The sequence below is a fragment of the Rhea pennata genome, chromosome 7 (assembly GCF_028389875.1).
Source record: "Rhea pennata isolate bPtePen1 chromosome 7, bPtePen1.pri, whole genome shotgun sequence".
NCBI lineage: Eukaryota > Metazoa > Chordata > Aves > Rheiformes > Rheidae > Rhea > Rhea pennata.
Window position 1 is genome coordinate 13,210,394 of NC_084669.1, and position 22,521 is coordinate 13,232,914.

The window sequence follows — 22,521 nt, forward strand, 5'->3', positions numbered from 1 at the left end:
TTCACAACATCGTGTGGCAATGCGTTACACAATTTAATTACTTGAGGAATAAAAAAGCACTTCCCTTTATGCTTATTCAGAGCAAGGGGTTGAACTTAGATCTTCCCCACACATGATTAGTATCAGTCTCTCCCTGGAGATTCTTGGTCTCTCCTGTCACAGCTCTTTTGCTCAGTATACATAACTCAGCAGTTACCAATGGAAAAAAAAAAAAGAGAGAGAGAGAGAGAGAGAGAGAGAGAGAGAGATGGTGGTTGGTTGGGACTTTTACCTGAAATATAAAAAATGGAAGCAAAACAATGTTCACTTCTGCCTTCTCTCCATTTTATATGAAATTTCACATTTGCCCTAAGAACATTCCCTCAAAAAGTTTGGAATTTGATTGACTGCATTTTCATCTTGCTCCCTCCAACTCCACGTGGAGAAAAGAATTTTAACAAAACATTCCCAGTCATATTTACTAATAGGAATATCTCAATAAACCCAATAATCTGTGAAGTCAAAATTGTTCTACAATGAAATGACTTTTCTAGACCTGTTTAGCACACACATTCCTTACACAAACGTATTTGGAACATCCATCACCAGACCAGCCCTCCCACAGCTGCATATCTGAAGGCTGACAGCTACAACAAAATGGTCATGCCTTCAAGCTGTTAAAGAGCTGTGGACAAAGCACAGTGTGCTGCACACACTGAGAAGTGAGTTACACACGTGTGCAAGTGTTAATCTCTATGCTGCCACCACAGAGCAACATGCAATACCTTCACCATATTGAGATTCTGGTGCCGAACACACCCCAAACCAGACCTATCTATTTCTTCAAAGGATCATAGATATGAAAAAACACTCTGAATATGGGCAAAAGTTTTTAATTAACAGCCTAGCTGAAACACTATTACGATCTGCAGTTTTGTTTTTATTAATTCTCTCTGATTCAGCAGGAATTCCACCAAGGAATAAGGATGAGCAGATGCAGGGGGAAGCACATAAATAAATCATAAGTGTCATTAAAATTTGAAAACTGATATCTTCTGGGAAGTCTTGGCAATTAGTTCCAGAGCTTTCTTGGCAAACAAAAAATTAATAAATCCAAAAGGTCCCATGTTTGATGAAATCCCCGCCCCCTCAGGAAGGTCATTGATAGAGCAATTAAGAGACACAACAAATGGACCAGCCAGAAGGCTGGTTCGTGAAAGACAAATGAGCTCCATGGAACAAGATGACTAAGGCATCTTAATAGAGGTACGATTCAGATCCACACATCACACCAAGACACGTAGGAAGGCTTTTAGACTTGCATTCATTGCACCACTTCTGTTTGTGCAACTCTGCACTGCACCCTTGTGCCCCCCCCCCATCCCTGAGATAACATTAACTTTATTATTTGATAAATTAAGGGACCATCAGAAAGCAGAGGTGTGAGCCTGACTGTTTCCTTGTGGAAAAATCCTACAGGGATAGGGAAGCAACAGAAAGGAAACAGATGAAACTTCTCTCCAGAAGCCAAACACACACTTCCATAATGAAATTGGTTTTTGTATATATGTTTTCCTATTAACACTGCTGTATTTACCTAACTCTAAGACATAACCCTGAACTTAGGATAAGCCTACCAATTTTCAGGGTAGGTTCCCAAAACAGATGTTTAAATCAGCTTTAATTCATGTTATCCATTTTTGCAATGACAGCCTCTCCTTCAGTTCTGAGCTGCAAAGCATGTACACCCTGGACATCCCCTGGGGCAGTAACGGAGGGCTAAACATAGGGTTCATGCTTTTTAAAACTTCTCTCTCCTCTTTCCCCCCCCCCTTTTCTCCTCCCCATTTATGAAACTTCACATAGAAGCCCACATCCTAGATAAAAATCAAAACAATCTCTTATGTACATTTCTGGAAGTCCAAGATAAAAGATTTGTCTTTATTCCCCTAAGAGTCACAATTCAAAGAATAATGAATCATCTCACACCAGAAAAGCATTTTGAATAATTCTGGAATACTTTACTTCAGATTGCTTCACATGTGCACTGGGACAGGAAGGTGAATGGTTATCACCATCTGATAACTGGCAACTTGTAACCCTCCTGTCACACGTACTCCTAAATCAGCAAAGACAAGGAAGCTAAGCAACACCTTTATTGCTTTTAATAGTTACAAAAAGAATACAAAAAGGCTATTTTATGACTAACCTTTCATAAAAGTTTAGCATCCCCATAGGATCCCTAACACAGTGCCCTTTACCCATTAATTCCTCTCCTGACTCAACAGCTCTTGCAAGCTGCCTGGCCTTCTCTCCTGCTCCTCTTTCTTAACAAGGACCCACTTTTAGATTCCTGCTGCAACACACGCACAGGTGGACAAACACAGATGTCAGGAATCCCTGCCAAACCTGGTATGCCAGCTTGAGCAACAGAATGAGACCTGTTTCTCCAAAACAAGCAGGAATTTAACCAGGAGAGCAGAAAAGAAATTTTCACTTGGCTCAGAACTGCTAAGTTTTTTATTCTCCACAGGCAATGACTATGCAGCTGTTCGGGCCAAGGAATTTCTCTTTATTAAATGACCACAATCTTCACCTGGCAGCAGCTAGCTCAAAATGGGCCAATATGCAACTGCTGTGCATTTTCCAAACAGTTCAAGCATAGCTCCCATGCCAAGATGACACCTCCTGACTGACAGCCAGGCTGGGCTGAGCCACGGTAACCTGAATCACCTGCTGTGAGAAGGAGGCAACTCAGCAAATGTACTACAAGCTAAAATCTGGATTATTCCGAGCTGCTGCTAAATGCCCACCCTAACCCTATCTCAGGGTGTTGAGAGCCTACGGGAAGCCCTGTCATCTCTGCTACAGTTCCCAGCAAACACAGTCTGCACCTACTGTCTCTCAGCCACAAAGACTTTGGCTTTTCTACAGCCAGAAGAAAACCAGCCGTTACTGAGCTAGGCTGTTTGTAAGTTCTAACAAACAACAACCACCAAACTTTTGGGCATCCTAGTTTTCAAATCCAAGAGAAGTCAGGAATACGCCTGCACACCCAGCTGGCTCCTTCCTTCTGTCCATGGATGGCCAATAGCAGGTACGACTAAGTCCTTCTTTTCATCAGAAGAATCCTGCACTTTGCAATGTTGTTACAAAATGCCAAATAATACGCAGTAATGGGAAGCATCATTACTTCAAAAACCAGCTCAAATAATTTTATGCCTGAATACAGTCCTTCAGAAAACAAGATATGTACAAAATACATGTTACCAGTATAACAGTGAAAAAGAATATATATAAGAAAATTTGACAGTAGTGCAGGGGGACGTCAGCTGGTTATGGTGGCTGTCTGGAGACTGCATTTCAATACAGCAAGTTCTAGTGAAACCACAACACTCTAATTCAAAACATGGGCAGAGCCTGACTGGCACCAAGTGTGAGGCAGTGTTCAGACTTGCAATTGTCATTCTCAACACCACAGTCAAAATAATGCATTGCCAGTAGGGCAGAAACAGGCCTCTACTGAAGCTATGGCTTTGCCAAGACTATTTTTCAGGTTTGCTTGCATTGTAGAGAAAGACATGGAAGTATGAGTCATGCAAGCAGTCTGCTGATCCCTGTCTCACCTATCTTGGAGGCAGATAAACTTTGGAAAAAAGAGAGACTAGGCCCCACCTCCCAGAAGTGAGCCATTCACATGGCACTTCACACTGCAGTCACCATTTCACACATTCAGAGCAGACCTATCTGAAGCCAGCTCCCTATGTAATATATGAGCATAGGGCACAGAAATCAGTACGAGCAATGAAACTTTGCAAAAGAACCAAATACTAGAGGTACACTGAAAGATGCTGATGGCCTCCAAGGCAACGTAGGAAGCTTAGAGGCAAGGATAGGGGAAGAAATATCATAAAGCCCTCTGGTAGTTCAAACAGAACCAAATGAAAGAACAGTGCAAGCCATAAGGAAGTTTACAGCTACGTTGAGAGGTTTTACTCTTCTCGTTTCCAAGCTGCAAATTGTAGCTGGCCTGTTCTACAGTCATGTCTACAATTAAAAAGCTGAAAGTTTTTTGTAATTCAACTCAGAGGGTAAGATGATAGACAGACCTCTACAGGCACAGTGGTCACAAGGGTAAAAAGGCTTGGGGATATTTTTTTTCTCAAACCACAATCATGGTAAGTTTTTTGATTGTTTGTTTGTTTGTTTTGGGGGGGAAGGGAGGGTAAATAAAGAAGGATGAATATACATACGAACTCCTCCAGTAACATTTTAGCCTCTTAAGCAGCAAGAGCCAGGCAAGGTTTCAAGTACAGGTTAATGCATGGGCCAACATCATGTAACATTAAATAATTTAGTCAAGACCACAGGCAGAGGAGGGGAACTCCAGGGGACCCATCAAAGGTGGGTAAAATGGCAGTGAGGACTCCGAGCTGACACATGCAAGAGCTTGCACTGTGGAAAAAAAAAATCTGATGTGCTCCCCACTGCCTAATTAGTTGATGTGTTGCAGTTGTGGCTATCACATTGATCATAAACACCTCCCTGCTAACTCGTCCTTCTCCTGTCTGTTGTAGCATTCTGTTGTCGCTTTGTCTTAGTTCAAGATTAAAAGCTCCCTCGGGATGGAGATTGTCCTTACATCTACTGCAACCCAAATAGTTATAATCATTGCTGGATACTAAATAAGATGACAGTTGAGAAAACTTTCATTTTATTTTTCTTAGCAGAAACAACTTCTCTGCCCACACTGGCTAAAAGAGTTCAAAACATTTTAAAAACTTAAAATATTGTAATGGCAACTTCAAAAAACACTTATCCCAGAATGTCACATTCACAGAACCCTGCCTCAAAACTGTACACCTTAAATAGGAGATAGGATTAGCAGCAGGCAAGGATGTACCTGGATCACTCTTTGCTTGCAAAATCTAGAAGTCTAGAAGGCCCACAGAATAAGAAATAGAGTTCCCTAGATTCCTTCTGTTTATCCATGCTCACAATACAATAAAAAAACAATTGTATGGCAATAAGATTAACTAAAGAAAACAATTTCTTTTGCCCAACATACATATTAAATGGGGACTTCTATAGGTTATATGAAGATAACATCTGAAATCAAAACTCACCACAACTTGTGTGTTCACATCTGGAAATGTTGTGAACATGCACATTTAAAGACCATTGAACAAGTCTCCCCTTCCATCTTCCTCCTAATAAAATGTCTGATTTTTTCAGATATAAAATGTCTGAAAAAAGGCAAAACCCCTTTCACCCTTAGTCGTGAATGGTGCCTTTTGGCACTGCATTTCACATATCTAGCCCTCCCATTCTCCCCTGTCAGACAGATTCCTATTTGGACTACAGCTCCCATGAAGGGTCAGGGTCTGGGTCCCCGCTCTCAATGAAGGAAGTTCAAATTTCAGGATGCATCACAGTAGTGCAATCACAGCTCCTCGTGGAAGATGAATTTTGATGCCAGGATCCTGACCTGCAGAGGGTTTCAGAATCTGAGCTTCTTCAACAGCATTTAAAAATCACAACCATTCAGGTTCACATAAAAGGGGCAGGAGTATTTTCCTTTCCTTGATGGAGGAAGTATTCATACAAGTCTCAATCCAATTTTTAATTAAAAATCAGTTAGAATTTCAGCTAGGATTTTCAACAGTTACCCAGTTACATATTTCACTAGGTAATGAGAACTGGTGAAGGGTCTGCATGCCTGAAAAGCTTATCAAACTTTTCCAGATATATTTGCTGATATATGAAAAGACCCCTTCCTAAAAAATTCTGATGTCTCATACCATGACAGGTACAAAAAACAATAAGATATTTGCTTTCACCAAATAAAAACAATCTCCTCTGCTCATCTGCTGGGAAAAACAAAAATACAAACCACAGCTGACAGAATATGGCCAAGAGGAGCAGCGGTACTCAGAAGGGTGTGCCAGGGGGATTGTTTAGGGGTTTGGGGTTTTTTGTTTGTTTTCTTGAAGCTAGTTGATACCAATAACAAAGGCCTTTTCTGTGAATTTTCAACCTCAGAAACATGGATTTACTTATTAGAGCAATGTCTGTGTTCTTGTACCCAAATGCTGAGTAGCATTTCCTCCACTTAAACTCCTATCAGTCTGAAAGACAATCAGCTTGCAGGGTAACTGTTAATTCTCCTCTCTCCCTCTTTAGCTCTCATTCCCTTTTTTAATTACATTCAGGATGTTCTCTTATTGATTTACTTGTCTTTGCATTTAGATGTAGACATTAGAAATTTTTGTTATGTTGCAACTCAGTTTTCCATTAAAAGCAGCCTCTTATGCTATAGCCCAGGGGAACCAAGCAGAATCTTTTGATGCATGAAGTAGACAAGAGACAAGATGATATTTGGAGATCGCATTGCACCCTGCTCTGTCCTAGCATCCTTTGAAGCACCAGCATGTGATTCACTGCTCTCTGCCACAAAAGCCACTCCTCTCTTGTGAAAGCAACGGTGTTTGCCAAGTGTTCAGAAAAGACATCACACAGATGGCACTATTGCTCATATGAGCAGAGCTCTTGGTTAGCAGAAGGAACATGCATTAGTCCCAGAAAATACAAAGGAAAACAAAAAGCACCTGGAAATATCAGGATTGGGATTGTCTTTTGATGATTACTTGATAGCTGCATTAAATTTGTGGCCCACCAGCTCCTGGGGCTCAAGGAGGACTTTGAAGGAGTTTGCAAAAAGTAACTAATGAAAGCAAAGCTATTGCCAAAAGGTTTAAGTTCACTCTGCAAAGACAAATCCTCCTTTTGAAAATTTCAGAGGCTCAAAAATTAAAAGAAAATACTGGAAAGTATTCATTTAAATAATGCAGAGACTCAGAGGCCTTGAAGTGCAAATAGAACATAAAACTCTGAGAAAGAGTCAATTCCTCTTGACTCTTCTAGCTTCCACTTAGTATGTATTTGCATTTCTACAACACCCTTTCCAAAGGAACTGAAAACTATTCTTTAAGGCTCCACAACCCCCTCTAAAATACATTATTTAATCCCATATTTTCCAGGTAGGAAACACTAAGGTTCTAGAAGCCCTGTAGCACTACCTACTAGCTCTTACTTGAGCATCCGTAGGTGGCTCCTTTCCTCCAGGACTTTGAAAGAGAACCCAGGAGTTCTGACTTCTCAACCTGTCTGGGCCTCAGGACCCCACACTGTTTCACCCAGGATCAGACTGAGATGCATTCACAAGTCAATACTTTCCCCCCAGGATGCATTCAGTTGTACTGACCACAAACTGCATCTTTTGTCACTCAGGGAAGACTCCAAAAGGGATGCTGCTGCAATCTTTGTGTAGAGCTCAGATGCTGCTGTAATCTCAGTATTAGGATAGGATTTGCCTGCTTGTTATGTTATTTATGCAGAGCAGATTGCTCGGCAATTATGTTTAAAGTACGATCACAGTGCCATTTGTACTTGTTAGGTAAAGAGGCAAAAGATTTTAAGGCTTAAATACCTTGGAAAGTACCAGGTAAGTGGAAATGACTGTGCTCTCTCTTATTAGCTGCATGGCTATTTATACTTTTGCACATTACCATGGAATAGTGCAATTAGGCTTTGGAGTTACTGTGCAAATTGAGAAGTTTCAAGAGCTCTTCTCAACAATTAACCTTTAATACATTAACTGGCTCTCGTTGCCTGGGAAATAACCACACAGTGCACTCTCAAAGTCTCCTCCCAATGGGCTTTTAAATTATCTCAGAACATAAACCATCTGCCAAGAAGCACCTCACCTCCAGAGCTATGGTTACAACGCATTGGCAGCTTCACCAATTACTCCTTCTACAGGCTGAGCAATAAGCATAGTACACCAGGTAAAACACGTGACACAAAGCACCGTTCTAACTCCCTCTCCCCTCCCGCCTTTTTATTTTTGTCCTGAAGAGTAAGCAACTCTGTTAATGGCATGTCCTTTCCACAGCACAGGTGCAGTGTTAGAAGGAAGGGCAACCCCCAAGAGATAAAAGCTCTTTTGGAGGGAGCTATGATAATTTATAGGGATAATTTGTGAAAGACCTAAAATGCTCTATAAACAGCCTATTACACACACACACAGTCTAGCTGGGTGCTTCTCCAAGCCAGGATGTTGTCTCCCATGCCAGGCTAGGAACATGGCAAGGACAGAACAATATCTGGGCTACTTGTATCAGAGAAGACACCAAGCACCTCACTGTGGTACCTCTAATCATTTGGTGGCTAAAGACCTCATGGCCCCCATCAATGTGGATCCACTGCCAAGACGGCCACCTCAGCTCACAGGGCTGAGGAACGCAGCTTGAGTAACGTAGGTGACTTTGCATGGACATGGACACAGTACAGTGCCTGGTACAGGCAGCACTCTAGACAGCCACAAACACTAAGCAAGGAGTCAAGATTTCCTGACTAATTCACAGGGGACATCAGCACATGCCAATATTTCAGTGCCATAGAAGAGAGTACCTAGACATCCCTGCACTAAAACAAGCCCAGTTTCTTATTAATGCTGCAGCTATGGTACTACTTGTTGCCTACTGAGGGGCCAGACAGCAAACGTTTCCAGGCATCTACACTATAGGCTGTACACGCAGAGCCCCCAGCTAAGATCATACCATGCACTGTATCACATGCACAAACTTGGACACTGTTCAATTTACCACCTATAGTCATCATTGCCAGTCTCATGGCAGAGACTCAGAGGAATGAATGGACTTATCTGAGGCCACTCAAAGGTGAAAAGAAGAAAACCAAGCTCCTCTACATGCCAGGCTGACACCTTACCTCAAGCAACCCTCTGCTTTGCAGATCCACTTCATTAAAAAATGATTCTTAATCATATGCCCTTCCAAAAAGGAACTCACCAGTTTATCTCAGATTCCCTCCCAGCTCCTCCCTGATCAACTCACTCAGTCATTCCCTTGCTCACCCTCCAGTTTTACGCAAGGTACAGTGACCCTGCTCCGTGTCAGTTGCTGTGATTTCTACAATCCACTTACCTCCACAGTGAGCTCTCCGTAACGCTCCCCAGGTTGAAGTCGTAGAGCTTTGTCAGAATGAGAATCACCTGGGGGGAAGGGAGGGAGGAAGAGAAAGGGAAAAGAAAGAGAGAAAAGTTTTCCTTTAGACTATGTAACAATACACAAGTCATCTGAAATCACCCAAAGGACAGCTTAGTATTTATCCATTAAATTTAGGGTATTAAAGGATCAAGAAGTAGTTCTATTTTTTTTTAATAGATTAGCTTCATGCATCATGTAACTAGTAACATTTATTTTAATCCTTTTGATGTTTTGCACTTGAAATAAAACATGCCAACAGGAATGAATTGAACATTGTGAGCTGCCTTCTCTATATAGATTTGGTGTATCTATAGTTATATAAGGTTAGGGAGAAAAACAGATGTGCCCTTGGTAACTGAACTGTCCAGCCAGAACTGGGACTTGAGTTTTCCCCTCTGTTTCCCAAGGTGCTAACAATGAAACTCCTGACCCTCCATGGAAAGAAACAGAGTCCATCTACAAGGATCCCCAGCCATCAAAATAGTCCATTTTGCCTGTGATAAGGTTTGTTGTTCTCTGCCTGGTGTCTCTGACCTGAAGGAGCATGAGAATATGAGTTCCAGGTACTGCCACCTTTCCATGGTGCTAAGGAGGGGCAGTGAGTGCATCATTCAACTTAGGCTCTGAGCATGACAAAACTTCAGCTCTACCATCAGCACTCAAGGAGAGCAAGAGTTTTCAAAGACCACTAACTTTTTGGCAAGCCATGAAAACTCCTCAGTCAGGTCCTTGCAAAACTGATGTAGGAGAAGGGAGGTAACAGGTACCTAGGAGATTCACAAGAGAAAGTAATTTCCCTCTAAGCATCCTTCATGTTCTAACTTTACCTTTTGCTGTGGGTGAATGTAATTCTCCTATTTACCAGCTATTACCTAATTCCTCTCTCCCCTAAAATGACAGCTATGCATTCAGATATCACATGATCCCCTGAGCTAGCTCCCAGGTCCAGTCAGGAGAATACGACACACTGGATGAGAACTTCTGCAGCAGGATTGGCGGTCCCTCAATAGAAGTTAAGAATATTTGAGCATCTAGTCCTTCCTTTTTAGCATAAGTCATGACACGCAATTCACCCCCTCAGATTCAATGAGACTGGCCTTGAGAAGAGCTCTGGCACATCTCTTCATTTTAGTTTTGCGTTGTTCTAACATTTTGGCATTGCTCCCTCCTTGCAGATTTCAAGAACAGGCTTGTTTCCCTCGCATCTGCTTGGGTGCTGAAAGTATCTTGGGTAATATTTTTAGTAAATATTGGGGGTGAGGAGGGGGTTTGACAATGAGTACTTCATATTTTGGTAAAAAAAATGAGTACAAGTGAGAGCTGTCACTCAGTGGCTTCATTTCGTTTAGTTTTCGTACGCAAGACAGATCTTTTGCAGTACAAAAGCTGCCTCTCCCTCCCTTCTCCTCCTCCCAAAACAACGGGACTTGCCACACCTTTCATTTGGGCTGAAAGGCTGCTGGGTGAGGAGTTTAAAGCTTTGCAGAAGGGAAAAATGCCAAAGGATTAATCAATATCACAACACTGAGGCTGCAGCAGTCGGTTACTGTCAGCGCAATACCGGGAAGAGACCTGTTCAAACTGTAAGGGACCTTGGTACGTGACTCTGCAGCCAATATCCAACTCAATGGCTTTAGAATAGACGCTCGGAGCGTCCAATCTCTACGGGACTCCCCTTCTCCCTCCCTTGATTGCATTTTGTTCTTTTATTTCCCCACGCAGATAACTTTAGGTGGAACCTGAGCAGCTTCCAGCAGGGTGTGAAAAGGAGCCTACCAGGCAGATTTGAGTTGGCGTATGCAAGCCCATGTCAGATTAAACCAGTCCTGTGCAGCTGGGAATTAAGGACAATACCGTTTTTATTGTAAAACTCTGTATACACCCATATCAATCTCAAAAGCTGTACACCACAGCACAAACACTGCTCAGCTGGAAATGACACCCTTCCCCTATGACTTGTAACTCTCAGGAGGCTACAGAAGGTTAGTTTTCCTGTTTTGGAAACTAATCCCATAGAAGCCAAAAAGAAGACTTTAGCTGAGTTCTGTGGATCCTGGACCCAGGCCTAAATATCAAATCAAGTTCCCGTGTCCTGGTCAAATTCCAAAGAATAATTCTATCTTAAGTTGCAATTCCAACTGGAGGCAGCATTCATATTCTCCCAGCTCTTTGTGTGCCTCTCCACAGGTCTCCTAGGCCCTGTATTTTCAAAAGTGTCATTCATCTCTTGTAAACCTTGCAAACTGCAGGATAACACCAGCTTTGCAAGAGTAGGTTGAAGCCTACTACTAAAGTCCTAGATATAAGGTCAAGTCCAAAGTAAAAGCATATTGTTTAGTAGGGCTTTTCTGGATTTTCACCCAGGATGACTAACAAAAATCCAGCCCTGCTTGTTGTTAATGCAGGGAAAGCAAAAGCATAAGCATCCCTTTGCATTAAATATCTCAAAGGGTTCCCGGAAACAGCATGAGTTGCCTGAGGCAGCAGTAATACACAGTACAATCACCTACAACAAGCTGTCCATAAAACCACTCACCACGTACTCTCAGGCTAAATGACACACTTGCACTGCAACCCCAGATGGCTCCTGTCCTGTCCCAGCTTGCTTTTGAGACAAGATACTTCAGATTCAATAAAAAGTAACATTTGCCACAGTTTGGGAGTTTGAATACCAGAAAGGATTGGAGAGTGGAGAGGCTTAACATTCAACCTTCCCCAAAAGGGCCAGGAAAACCTATTCCCCCCCCCAACACTGCCTCATGAGACTACAGGAGGAAATTTAACTGCTACAAAAATGTCACAATTAAAGCCCAAAAGATGAGGCTGGTTCCTGGGTTGTTTTCAGATGGTTCTCTGGACACTAAGTTGCAGAGGAAACTTCAAAACATTTCAAGAGGCTGTTCTGAGGCCTCCACACCATGTTGCCCCAACTATGCTGAAACAACACTAGAAACAGGGATGTCAGGGGCAGACCTGGGCACAAGAGACGTTCAAGAGACATTAATGTTTTAGTTGAAACAGAATGGAAAAAACTGTAAAGAAAACTATCTAACTTTTGCAAAACTGAACTCAGCCAGTAAAAAAAAAAAAAAAAAAAAAAAAAAGAGAGAGAGAGAGAGAGAGAGAGAGACCCTCATTGATTCAAGCCGAGCCCTTCAATTCTGTTTTCTACTTTGTACCTGAAGAAACTTAGCAATCTTTGTCAATACTAACAAATAACCACAGCTTTTCTGTGTCAAAGTCATTTTGCAAAAAAATCTTTAAATTCTTCCACACTAAAAAAAAAAAAAAAATGATTCAGTTGAAATTTTGACATTTCATACTCATTACATTATTTCAAAACTAAACTAAACATTTTCTTCCCTGAACTGAGAAAACTCTAGAATTGCCATCCCATAGGAAATGCCCACTCTTCAGCCTAAATCAAGATGAAAAGATTTTTTTTTATTATTTTGGAGGCAGGAAGGAGGGGAAGAAGGAGAAAAGGAAGGAGAGTTCCAAGTGATATTGATTCAGAAACAGCAGAAAATTTCACTTAGGCATTTTTAAATAAGTCTCAAATGAAACTGCCTTGTTCCTGTTCATCAAACTTACCCCTAAATTAATTTCAAGTCAACTCAATGCTGAATTGCATTTTTCTCCAGGATCATAATGCTCACACCAGGGAATGCAGCTCAGATGCAAAATTTACCTATTTCACTACGGGCCAGGCTCTGCACAGTCGCATTGCATTTCCCAGGACACCCTAGAGTCAGGTATCCTCCAAGGTGCCACACAGTTCAGCTGGTTGAGAACCGAAAAAGGGAGAATCAGCCCGAAGGAAATAGCAGGGAAATAGGTCAGGCTGAATTACAACTCCCTTAAGGCAATACAAACCCTCTGGAAAATGCAATTTAAAGCTGAGCTTACACAAAACTAAATGACCTGAAAATTCAATAAACTGTTTTGGTTTTCAAGGCAGATGTGGAAACAGGGGAAGAATAGTCAGAAAAATTATTTTTTCTTTGGAAACAAGTGACATTCCACTGCTGCAAGGATCTCCTTGTATGCCTTATTTTACACACATGCCTCCCCAGACTCTGCATGTTTTTGTTTTGAAGAAATTACACTATCTGCTGAACAACCTTCTATAAGGTCTACATGAAAAAAAAATGCCAACCCCTGTCAATTATTTATCCTCAATGGCTTATACTATAATACAGTTAAAGAGCCTCTGGCACTGACACATCCTCCCATCCCACTGTATAGCACACTGAACCACTAGATCCAAGTCTAGCACGATGTACCTCTTCTCTAGAGGAAGGCCAACAGGTTTCCAATCCAGTAACCTCAACTCTTGACACAACTTAGCTGATGTAAAAGCAGAGAAAAACAAGGTGCCCCAGTTTTGCTCCACATGGGAAACACTCCCCTAAAGAAACTTGTATTGTTTGGAGAACTATCAGGAATCTCTGAACCTATAAATCACAAAAGAGCTCAGAAGCCCTTAAGAGTATTTTGTGGCATAAGAATCTCTTATGGCATAAAATTTTACTATGAAGAAAAATTTTAGTTCATTAAATCTTCACCCAGATCTACTTCCAAATTGGTGAGGTGCTTTGCACGTACCCCACAGTAGATATATAGTTCTTTGTTTCTGACAAAATAGAGCATAAAGGTATGCAGCTCCTTCAGCAGGTTACTAGTGAATTCAGAATAACCAAAAAGTGCCAAGTCAAAGGCAGTTGTGCTCCTGTATCAGGAGATGTGCTTATCAGAGAAGGGAGAGAGAAGAGGAGCGGCAGATGGAGAGAACAGGTGATCACTTCAAGTAGACATCTGAAAGGCCAGCACTGGCCTACTTGGAGAGATCCATCTCCCTTCTAAGTGATCCTGTTCTATCAGCACAGAGATTAACACAACTCATCAGCAGCCTTGTCCACATATTTACAGAGCGTAATTAATAATAAGCAGAGGGATGAGCACTGTGCACTGCACGGCACAACAAGGAGATTGCAGACAGATTTACATGTGAAAAATGAGAGCTCTCTGCTTGCTTGCTCCGGCACACTGAGGTCAGGGACTCCATTTCCAGCCCACAGAGCCATTTCCATGGAGCCTGCAACCTTTCCTCCCCCCACACTGCCGAACGAAGCTTATCTGCAATTTTCATCTGCCTTTCCCCAATTGATATGAGAGCAAAAGCACCTAGCAAGTAAATTAAAAATGTGAACACACAGGCTTACTGGGAACCAATCTCACTGAACTGCTGACAGCTGAAGGCAAATTGGCTTAAAATGCTCTGGGGCTTAAACACCAGCAGCACTGCTCTGGCAAGGTCCCTAGCTGTTTCCTTCATCTTTTAAAGATACAAAATTAATAACCAAAGGTGAACTGATCAACATGCAATTATGCAGGGTGACAAATTTGCCAAGTGGAGCAGCCTTTCATGTAGTCTCCGCACCCAAAACTAACTTGAGAAAAAGCCACCGATATCAGTTTAGCCTTCACTACAAAAATGCTCACAAGGTGGGAAGAGGATCATTTACATGCTCAACATGACAGTTTATGTGTTTTCCTAGACCAAGGTGCAGTTGCTCTCAAAAACAATTGCTATATAACCTTAGTCCCACAGGAAGACTACTCCCTGCCAACATGTCTCTGTATACATACATGTGTGTCCACCCCCCCATATCTATCTATCTAGATAGATATACACACATACATACACACATGCCCTGCAACATCACGATCCCCATTTGTCCTGGAGGTCTAGGTGCAGTTTCCATTATCTAACAGTGCTGTCTGCAGGTAAGGGATGCATATAGCCTTATCACAAAGCTCCCACGTGAAGGATTCAAATTCAGCAGAAACTAACAGATTCAGCAAGCATCACCACTATAAAAAAAGGTAAGTAACGTCACCTTTGTTTTACTGATGAGGAACAAGAGGCAGAGAGTGATTATGTGTTTCTCCACATGGAGACACTCAGGAAGGAAAATTAGAATAAACTTTTAGAGTTTGGTTCAATTCACTTTGCAAGTAAAACAAGGAAATCATCTTAGAGATCACTTCAATTCTAGAAAGAGTCTCCATCCAGGAGTTTAACATGGCTGAAATAAGCCACTTCAGCGTACTTAGTTAATTTAAGCTAACAAGCATCTCCTGGAAGACAAATCCACAATCTCAATTCACCCACAGTAACAGAGTAATTAGCAAAAGAACACACGCTCCTTGAATACCAGCCTGCCTTCTCTCCAGTTTGGTCACTAGCTGAAGAAACTTGTAGCTCCAGACACTAACAGTTGAGGAATTGCACATCCTAAGACATGTGAAGGAAGCAACAGATGTACTAGCAACAAATACAGGCCAATTCCCACCTGCTAGATATCAGGGCGAACTTTTGCAAGAGCAAAGTGATGCCAACTTCAACAGCAGCAAAGGACCTGACTCTGGAGAGAGAAAAGCAATCTGAGGGTGGCTTCAGGCAGTGCTGGCAAAAGAACGATCTGAAATTGGAAGAGACAAGTCCTGAGACCATACACACAAGTAAAATACATTCAAGTGAATTTGTGATCTCCATACTGCCGAGGCTGTCAAATTTGTCCTCAAAACAAAAACTAATAACTAAAAGAAAGATGTTCTCCTTTAATCCTCTCTTGTCTGTTTTTCACTTTCCAGCAAGAAAACTGCCATAGTATGATCTTTTCTCCCTCTGTCCGCCTCCCTTTTAATGTAAATCAAGCAGCGGAATAAGCATTTGGTGCTAGAGCAAGAGCCAGAGTCTTCCCATGGATTCCCCTGGGATACTGCAAACAGATTGCATTATCTTCACAGAGGACCTCGCTGGATAGAAGCAGTAGTTCAAAAATCCTGTTTACAGGGCTTGGACTGAATGAACAGAATCTGCTTAAGAAAAACGTTTTGCTGCTTTGCAGGAGTCGTCAGCTCTGGAAAGCACAAATCCCTCCTCCCAATAGTAACCAGCAGGAGCAAAGCGGGACTCTTGCAGGCTGGTCCTCTGCCTCAGCAATTCTAGGGCAAGCCCAGCCCAGAGAAAAAGCACTTGAAGGTACCAGTGCTGAGAGGGATGCCTGTTCCAGTGTCATGACTCTACCTTTCTGCCTTTCTGATTTTTGAGATCAAGAAAGGATTTTGACTTGAACCTCTCCTGCACTTTTGGTTTCAAGCTTTTTGGTGCAGAGACTATCACAGGATACATTCAGAGGTGCCCTTGTGCAAATAAGTCCTTTACATGGTTTGGCCTGCAGGCAAATAACACCACCATCAAAGCAATAGCTAGTGTTTCCAGGACTCAAGAGGGGAACTTGACTGCAAAATTTTACAACGTAGGAAAAGAAGTCAGATTCTCCTGCTCCCAGAGCACAAGATGAGGGTGATTTTCACAACCTCTAGCAGAACATGTACATGTAGCACAGGTTCTGCAACTGAGCCAAGCTGCTCTTCCATCTCCCTGCTGCACATTACAGAGCTCACTTGCCAGAGGAGGGCATTTTGGATCTAGCACATTACCAGCTGGATCATGCTGCCTTTTGTGTCTAGTCTACTCTAATCAGGCTCAGTTTCCACCTGCCTTTATGAGGCAGGCCTATGTAGAAGCTACCAAATCATTTAGAGTCAGTTCCTACTGCAAATATCTTTAAGCCAGAAAGCCCAGCCTCCTCTCAGTCCCATCCCCACCTACCTCCTACTTCCTTTGCTTCACCAAGAGCTAAAGAAACTAGTGATGAGGGCAGTTTTGATCATATTTGGGGTCTCATTTCTTAAGGAAAGATGACTTATACAGCCATGCTTCATGCTTTATCTGCCTGTTCATTTCCCCCTCTGCTGCTTCCTCCACCAATGATTTTTGAAACAGCTGATCTGCTTCTAACAATCTTAACAGACTAACAACAGTTTCTGGATATTCACTTTCTACAACTTTCATAGGTCATAAGGAGAAGAAAAAGATGTTATTAATGTACCCACAGAAAATAAACAAAAACAAAAAAAACCCAACTCTCCAGCACTGGCTCAACCGCTCCTAGAGGACTGGATTCCCAGGGAATCCATGAAGAGGAGAAGTGAGAAGTGCTATCAATACCTCAACTCCAGGAAACGCATCAGCTGGAGCAGGTACCTTATTAAAACCCTGAGACTCCAATACAGCTCCACAGAAAGTCCATCATCTTTCACCTCATGTCTTCATCACCCAACAGCCCACGGGGCCCCACATGCATGCTTGTTGAACACCAACTCACTCTGAAAAGCTCCCTCACTCCCAATATTCACAGATGTAAGCTCCTTGACTCCTGAAGTTTCCATAAAGACTGTCTCAACAACTCCCAGCCCTTCTAGCAAATCCCTGCACGGAGATGCTTTGCAAGGCAAGTACTTTACCCTCAGGACCCCATCTCAGTACACAGCTACAACTGTGCAGGGCTGGGTAAGACCAGGCCTGCTGGTCAAATGGACCAAGAGTCAAATCACAAAAGTCAAAACATCACCAGGAGCAGCAGAGACGGCAACAGCTGATATCCTCCTGTTCTGAAGAACCTCACATACCTCTGGTGAGTTGTGTACTGCAATCTGGGAACCTCCCAGGAACATGAAAGAACCAGCAGGAAAGATCTATAGGCTCTTTCCTTGCTCAAGCCTGTAAGGAGGCATTTGCACAAGCATGAAGTAAAAACACTGTATAAGCAAGACTTATAAAAGAAGAAGGAAACATCTCCATTTGCTAAAGAAATGAAAAGGAAAAAAACAACATTAGTAAATCCTGCCTGCTCAAGTTTCAGCAAATACCTCCCGCCTACCTGCATACTTACCTTTAGCATGTGCGTGCAAACACACACACACACAATCAGTTTCTTAATATCATCTTCCTAAAGAAATAAAAGAAAAGCCTCCAGCATGTTTTTCAGTTCTTAGAGAGCAGCTAGGTTCTGCCCCAAAGGCTGCAGCAGAGCCCTTAAATATAGCCACCAGGTTGGCTTGTAAAGCCTTTATCCTCTTTGTAGGGAAAAAACATTCCATAAACGCTAAATATTATTAGAATTATTAGCAACGCAGCATCAGGAGAGAGTCTCTGGGAAAAGCACAGTGAATTAATCATTTTAAGGCCAGCAATAAAACACAGGATACATTTAAGGAGAATCCCACACTATTATGAATAAACATACTGGGGAGGGGGCAAGGGAAGGAGGTGCCAACAACACTCAGTTTGTAAGTGGCACTAACCATGGAAACCAGAGCTGGAGAAGATTCCCCTCCCCCCAGGTAATCTGACCCCCACCTCTGGCAAGGCACAGCTGTGCTCCAAAGAACATTCCCCAACCCTTTGGATGGCCCTGCTGCACATAAACACACATTCCCACTAGAAGAGACATCTAGATTGCTTAAAATAACAGAAGCCTGAGCTTTATCTCTGTGTAACTCAGTTAAACATAAATACAATCTCTCCTGGCAGGTGGTGATATGATTTAAGGGTCTCCTATCATACATTATAGGAGGTGATAGCAAAGAACTCATAATTTATTTTTATTGATTCAGCAACTCATGCTGGATCATATCTCCCAATTCTTCCCCTTTGCTAAGAAACCTTCACCAAAGCCTTGGGAAATTTAATTTATCTTTTTTTGCCCTTCTCTTTCTTCTTCCTTTTAAAGCTGCTGTGTCCACAATTCTACCTAAATTCAAGAAGAAAATGAACAAAGGCCTCAGTTACTTTTCTAGTTCTACTCTCTTTCCAATTATCTTCTGATTCCATCTGTGAGCCTGCAGATTTTGTGCAGCAGTTTAACTCTGTGGAGTCACATATCCACTGAAGGGTAATTTGAAGCTTCTGACATGGGGACCTGAAAAGAAGAGATGACTTGAAGTCAAAACCTGGGTACACTACCTTCAGATGAGAGCTCTCAATCAAAAACAGAAAGGAAAAAGAAAAAGAAAAAAGAAAAGGAAAAAAACACAAAGGTTGTTAGGTTGATGGAAGGTAAGAAAGAGCTGCCCTTTGAGATATTATAAACTGCCAGGCCGGCTGAGGGGTTTCCTGGAGGACTGAAGGCTGACTGATTTCACAAAGGAAATTAAACTAGGTAGGGAATTTTGCACCTAAGCCATTTTAAAAGGAAGAGAGAAATATAGCTCCTATAAAGCTGATTTCTCCAAAAATTTCAGGCCACTTATTGTTCTGCCGTGCCAGATTCTAGGCTGCTCTTGAGGAACCTCCCTGCTGGAGCTGCTGGCCCTGTGCAGCTGTGCAGCCCGGACCCTGGGCACGGGCCGTGTTTCAGCCTTGGCCCTCTGTGTGCTGTCGCAGGGAGAAGCTCGCCGCCAAGCATCCATTCTGCAGGCTGAAAGCCAATATCCAACTCTCGGGTCTCCAATTCAGTATTTTCCCCAGACCTATAGCACTTTACATCCAAATGCCTTATGAAGCAAATTGTAGGCAGATGAAGAAACAGACAACACAGTTTCTAAACAAATTACTGCTTTAGTAAGCATACAAAATTCAAGGATTACAAGCCTCTAGAAAACACAATCCCTAAACTCAGTGCTTCCCACCAGCTCCACCCTGCTCCCGTGAAGTCCTTTTGGATGCACATTTCCCTACCGTGGGATGTTGCAGCCTATGCTTTGCGATATATTTATACGTATAACAGCTTATAGCAGCTAAAGCAGTTGCTCATTATAAGATGCTATCCATTCACTTATTCTCCTGGTGAAGAAGCTGCTTGTACCTTCCTGAAGGCCTCCCACTTCAATCGCAAACGTCCCCTTTTTGTTGGTAGTGGTGTCCCTTCCTCTAGCATCAGCCATGTCTTTAGTGCAATAATTCACACTCAGTGCCTAGAATTATTACTGTGCCATCACCCTTAGTCTGGCGGCACCACGAGCAAACTGAGTACACTTTGACAGAGGTTATCAGATATCGTTATACCAGCACTGGGCTCTTCACAGCAACAATCTGAGTTCATATCCACACTGACAGACTCCATACTTCATCATCCTGTCCCCATACATCCTGCTGCAGTCATCCATACCATATTGCTGTTACACAGGCAAAAAAAACCTCCTAAGGAGTGAAGACGACAGGAGATTAGGCTTGGTGTATTTTTAAATAAATCTTACCACATCAGCATCCACTTTTGGAAAAACCCATGTCTGCAGAAGGCAGCTAGTCTCCTTTGAGGGGAGAGGTATATGGATGAAGGTACCTATTTACAGCTCTCCAGAGGCTCAAATTAACATGAACAGTTTGCAGGCACAGCTGTGCCATACAGTGCTATTCAGCTTTTATTTTTCATAGCATGCTTCATTAAAAAAAAGTGGTCTCCTAGAACACTTCCACAAAGATACTATAATTAACAGTGTTGCAGGGTTAAACAACAAACAGCAACAGAGAGGTAGAGGCACAGAAGGTGAAGGAGCATGAAGTAGCAGTTCAGACTGATGTAAGCATAGACATAATCCATGGGCCACAGACCAAAAATCCAGCTCTCACTGTGGGAGTTCTGTTTATGGTCCAGTCACTGCTAAGCCCTTCTATCTGCTTTTAATGGCCATTTAAGAGCTCCTGCTACAGGATCCCTGTATGAACAAATCCAAGTACTTTAGATTTTGGCACGTTTCTTTCCTCACAACAGTCCAGGAAAATAAAGATTGCTCCCGTTTTCCAGCTGACAGGCTGAGGCACAGAGGGAATACGAACAAAATGCACAAATTGTTCTACAATGGTTACTGCAGGCACTGAAGTCCAATATTTAGATTTTCTTCCACATTTACTGCCTGACCTTGAAGGCACATACCATCACTAGTGTAAACCCATCATTTAATCCTGACTCTTTTAATAGGCCTAGGTAGAGTATTTATATAATAATTAAATAGTAAGGGAAATGGGATACAAGAATCGTTAGAAAAATAAGATAAAAATATAAACGATCGTTTAGAATATACGAGTATCTAATGCAGGCAACTTGGGTCAGTCAGGCTAAGCAGAAGTTACAAGATCAGAAAATACTGGAGGTAAGAGACAAGTCAGAGCTCTCCACAGGAAAAAGGTCAGAAGCAACAGCCAAGGTGCTAACTAGGCAACTAACATTTTTTACATTATTTAGATTCAACTAAGTTTAAGCAATCTGGTTATCTTACTCATTAGGTTAATAAAAAAGTGGTCTGTCAAACTGATCACATTCTTCTATCCTTGAATTTATGTTTATGCAAAGGTTCCTATCTGCAGATGTCCAAATCTTCTTTGAAACTTGGTGTCTCAGTCGCGGTAGGTAAGCTCAAATTCTGTCCTAATAGCTCCTTTCCCTATTGATATTTCTTTGACTAATTTTTACTCTTGTTTTTAGTCACTTTTCTTATTTTGCATTTGTTTTCATTTTTATTCTGTATTGACACACCCATCGTGTATACATCTCATTATCACTACAGTGCTCTAATTCCTTGTGCCATAGCTACACTGCACTATTCTTTACTTACTGTGTTGTACCATTACGTTGTTAAGCAAAATTATTTTCATCTGTTCTTGTGAGAATATATGCTCTCTTTGGGGCATATTCCTTCCTTTTTCCCCATGCACAGTAGCTCCGTGCTCCTACCAAACACCCCAGAGCTCTGAAATTATCTCCTTTGAAGAGCCTAGTCCAGCAGACTTTCTGAAAACATCTAGTGAACCAGATTTCAAGAAACTGGACTGAGAATGATCCCTGTATGTACATCCACTATGCTGAGCCAGACAAATACAAGCTCCTCCCTTGTCTCGGGGCACTAAAATCACTTCCGCTCTTCCTGTGAGTCCAGAGTAGCAGGCATGCTGAAAGCAAACTGGCCTGCACAAGACACCAGCAGTAGTTTCATCAGTATACAGTAGAACAGGGGATACAGTACTCTTCATTTTACATTCAGCTTATTCCTTTTTATGAGATAACCAAGCTTGCACATCAACCCTTCCATAAGCATCCCTTAGCACCAGGTTGCCTGTGCTTTTTGGGTCCTGTCTACTAAAGCACCAAACTTTATCAGCCAGTTGATAGACATTCACTGGAACTAAGTGCCATGGGCTCAGGTGTGCCTCCTACTGCCACTTAGCTATTTCACAGAGTGCAGGTACACGACCAAGAAAGAAGTGATTCATATCAGAATAGCCTGTAAATAGCCTTACTCAGAGATGAGGCAGCCTCCAAAGCAGTGGAGGACAGCATCAAAGACCCAAAGAAGGGAGGCAGTAGACAGGATACGTAAGCGAGAACTTCATTACCTGGATCACAGCGGGACACCACAGCTTTTTCTTCCTTTGTGCTTAGTAAGGTAAAGATTTCAGGATTGCAAATTCAAGTGCCTGATGGGATGCCTTTCACTGTGCAAGGTGGAAGCCCCCAAGATGCCTCAGCATGGGAGCCTAGGGTTAAACAGCAAGAAGCTATGATAACCTCACTCCATGGCCTTAGCCCCAGGGGACACATCCATGACCAGAGAGGAAAAGTAA

The 22,521-nt window shown here is 42.2% G+C and overlaps 1 protein-coding gene across 1 annotated transcript in view; it reads right to left on the reverse strand.

The window, feature by feature from the left end:
• The window catches only part of LOC134142590 (VPS10 domain-containing receptor SorCS3-like), a 304,720-nt gene that overhangs the window by 195,559 nt on the left and 86,640 nt on the right, over positions 1-22,521 (reverse strand). Inside the window, exon 2 of the mRNA XM_062579860.1 lies at positions 8,985-9,052. Coding sequence (XP_062435844.1) covers positions 8,985-9,052 — 68 coding nt within the window. The remainder of the gene's footprint in view (positions 1-8,984; positions 9,053-22,521) is intronic.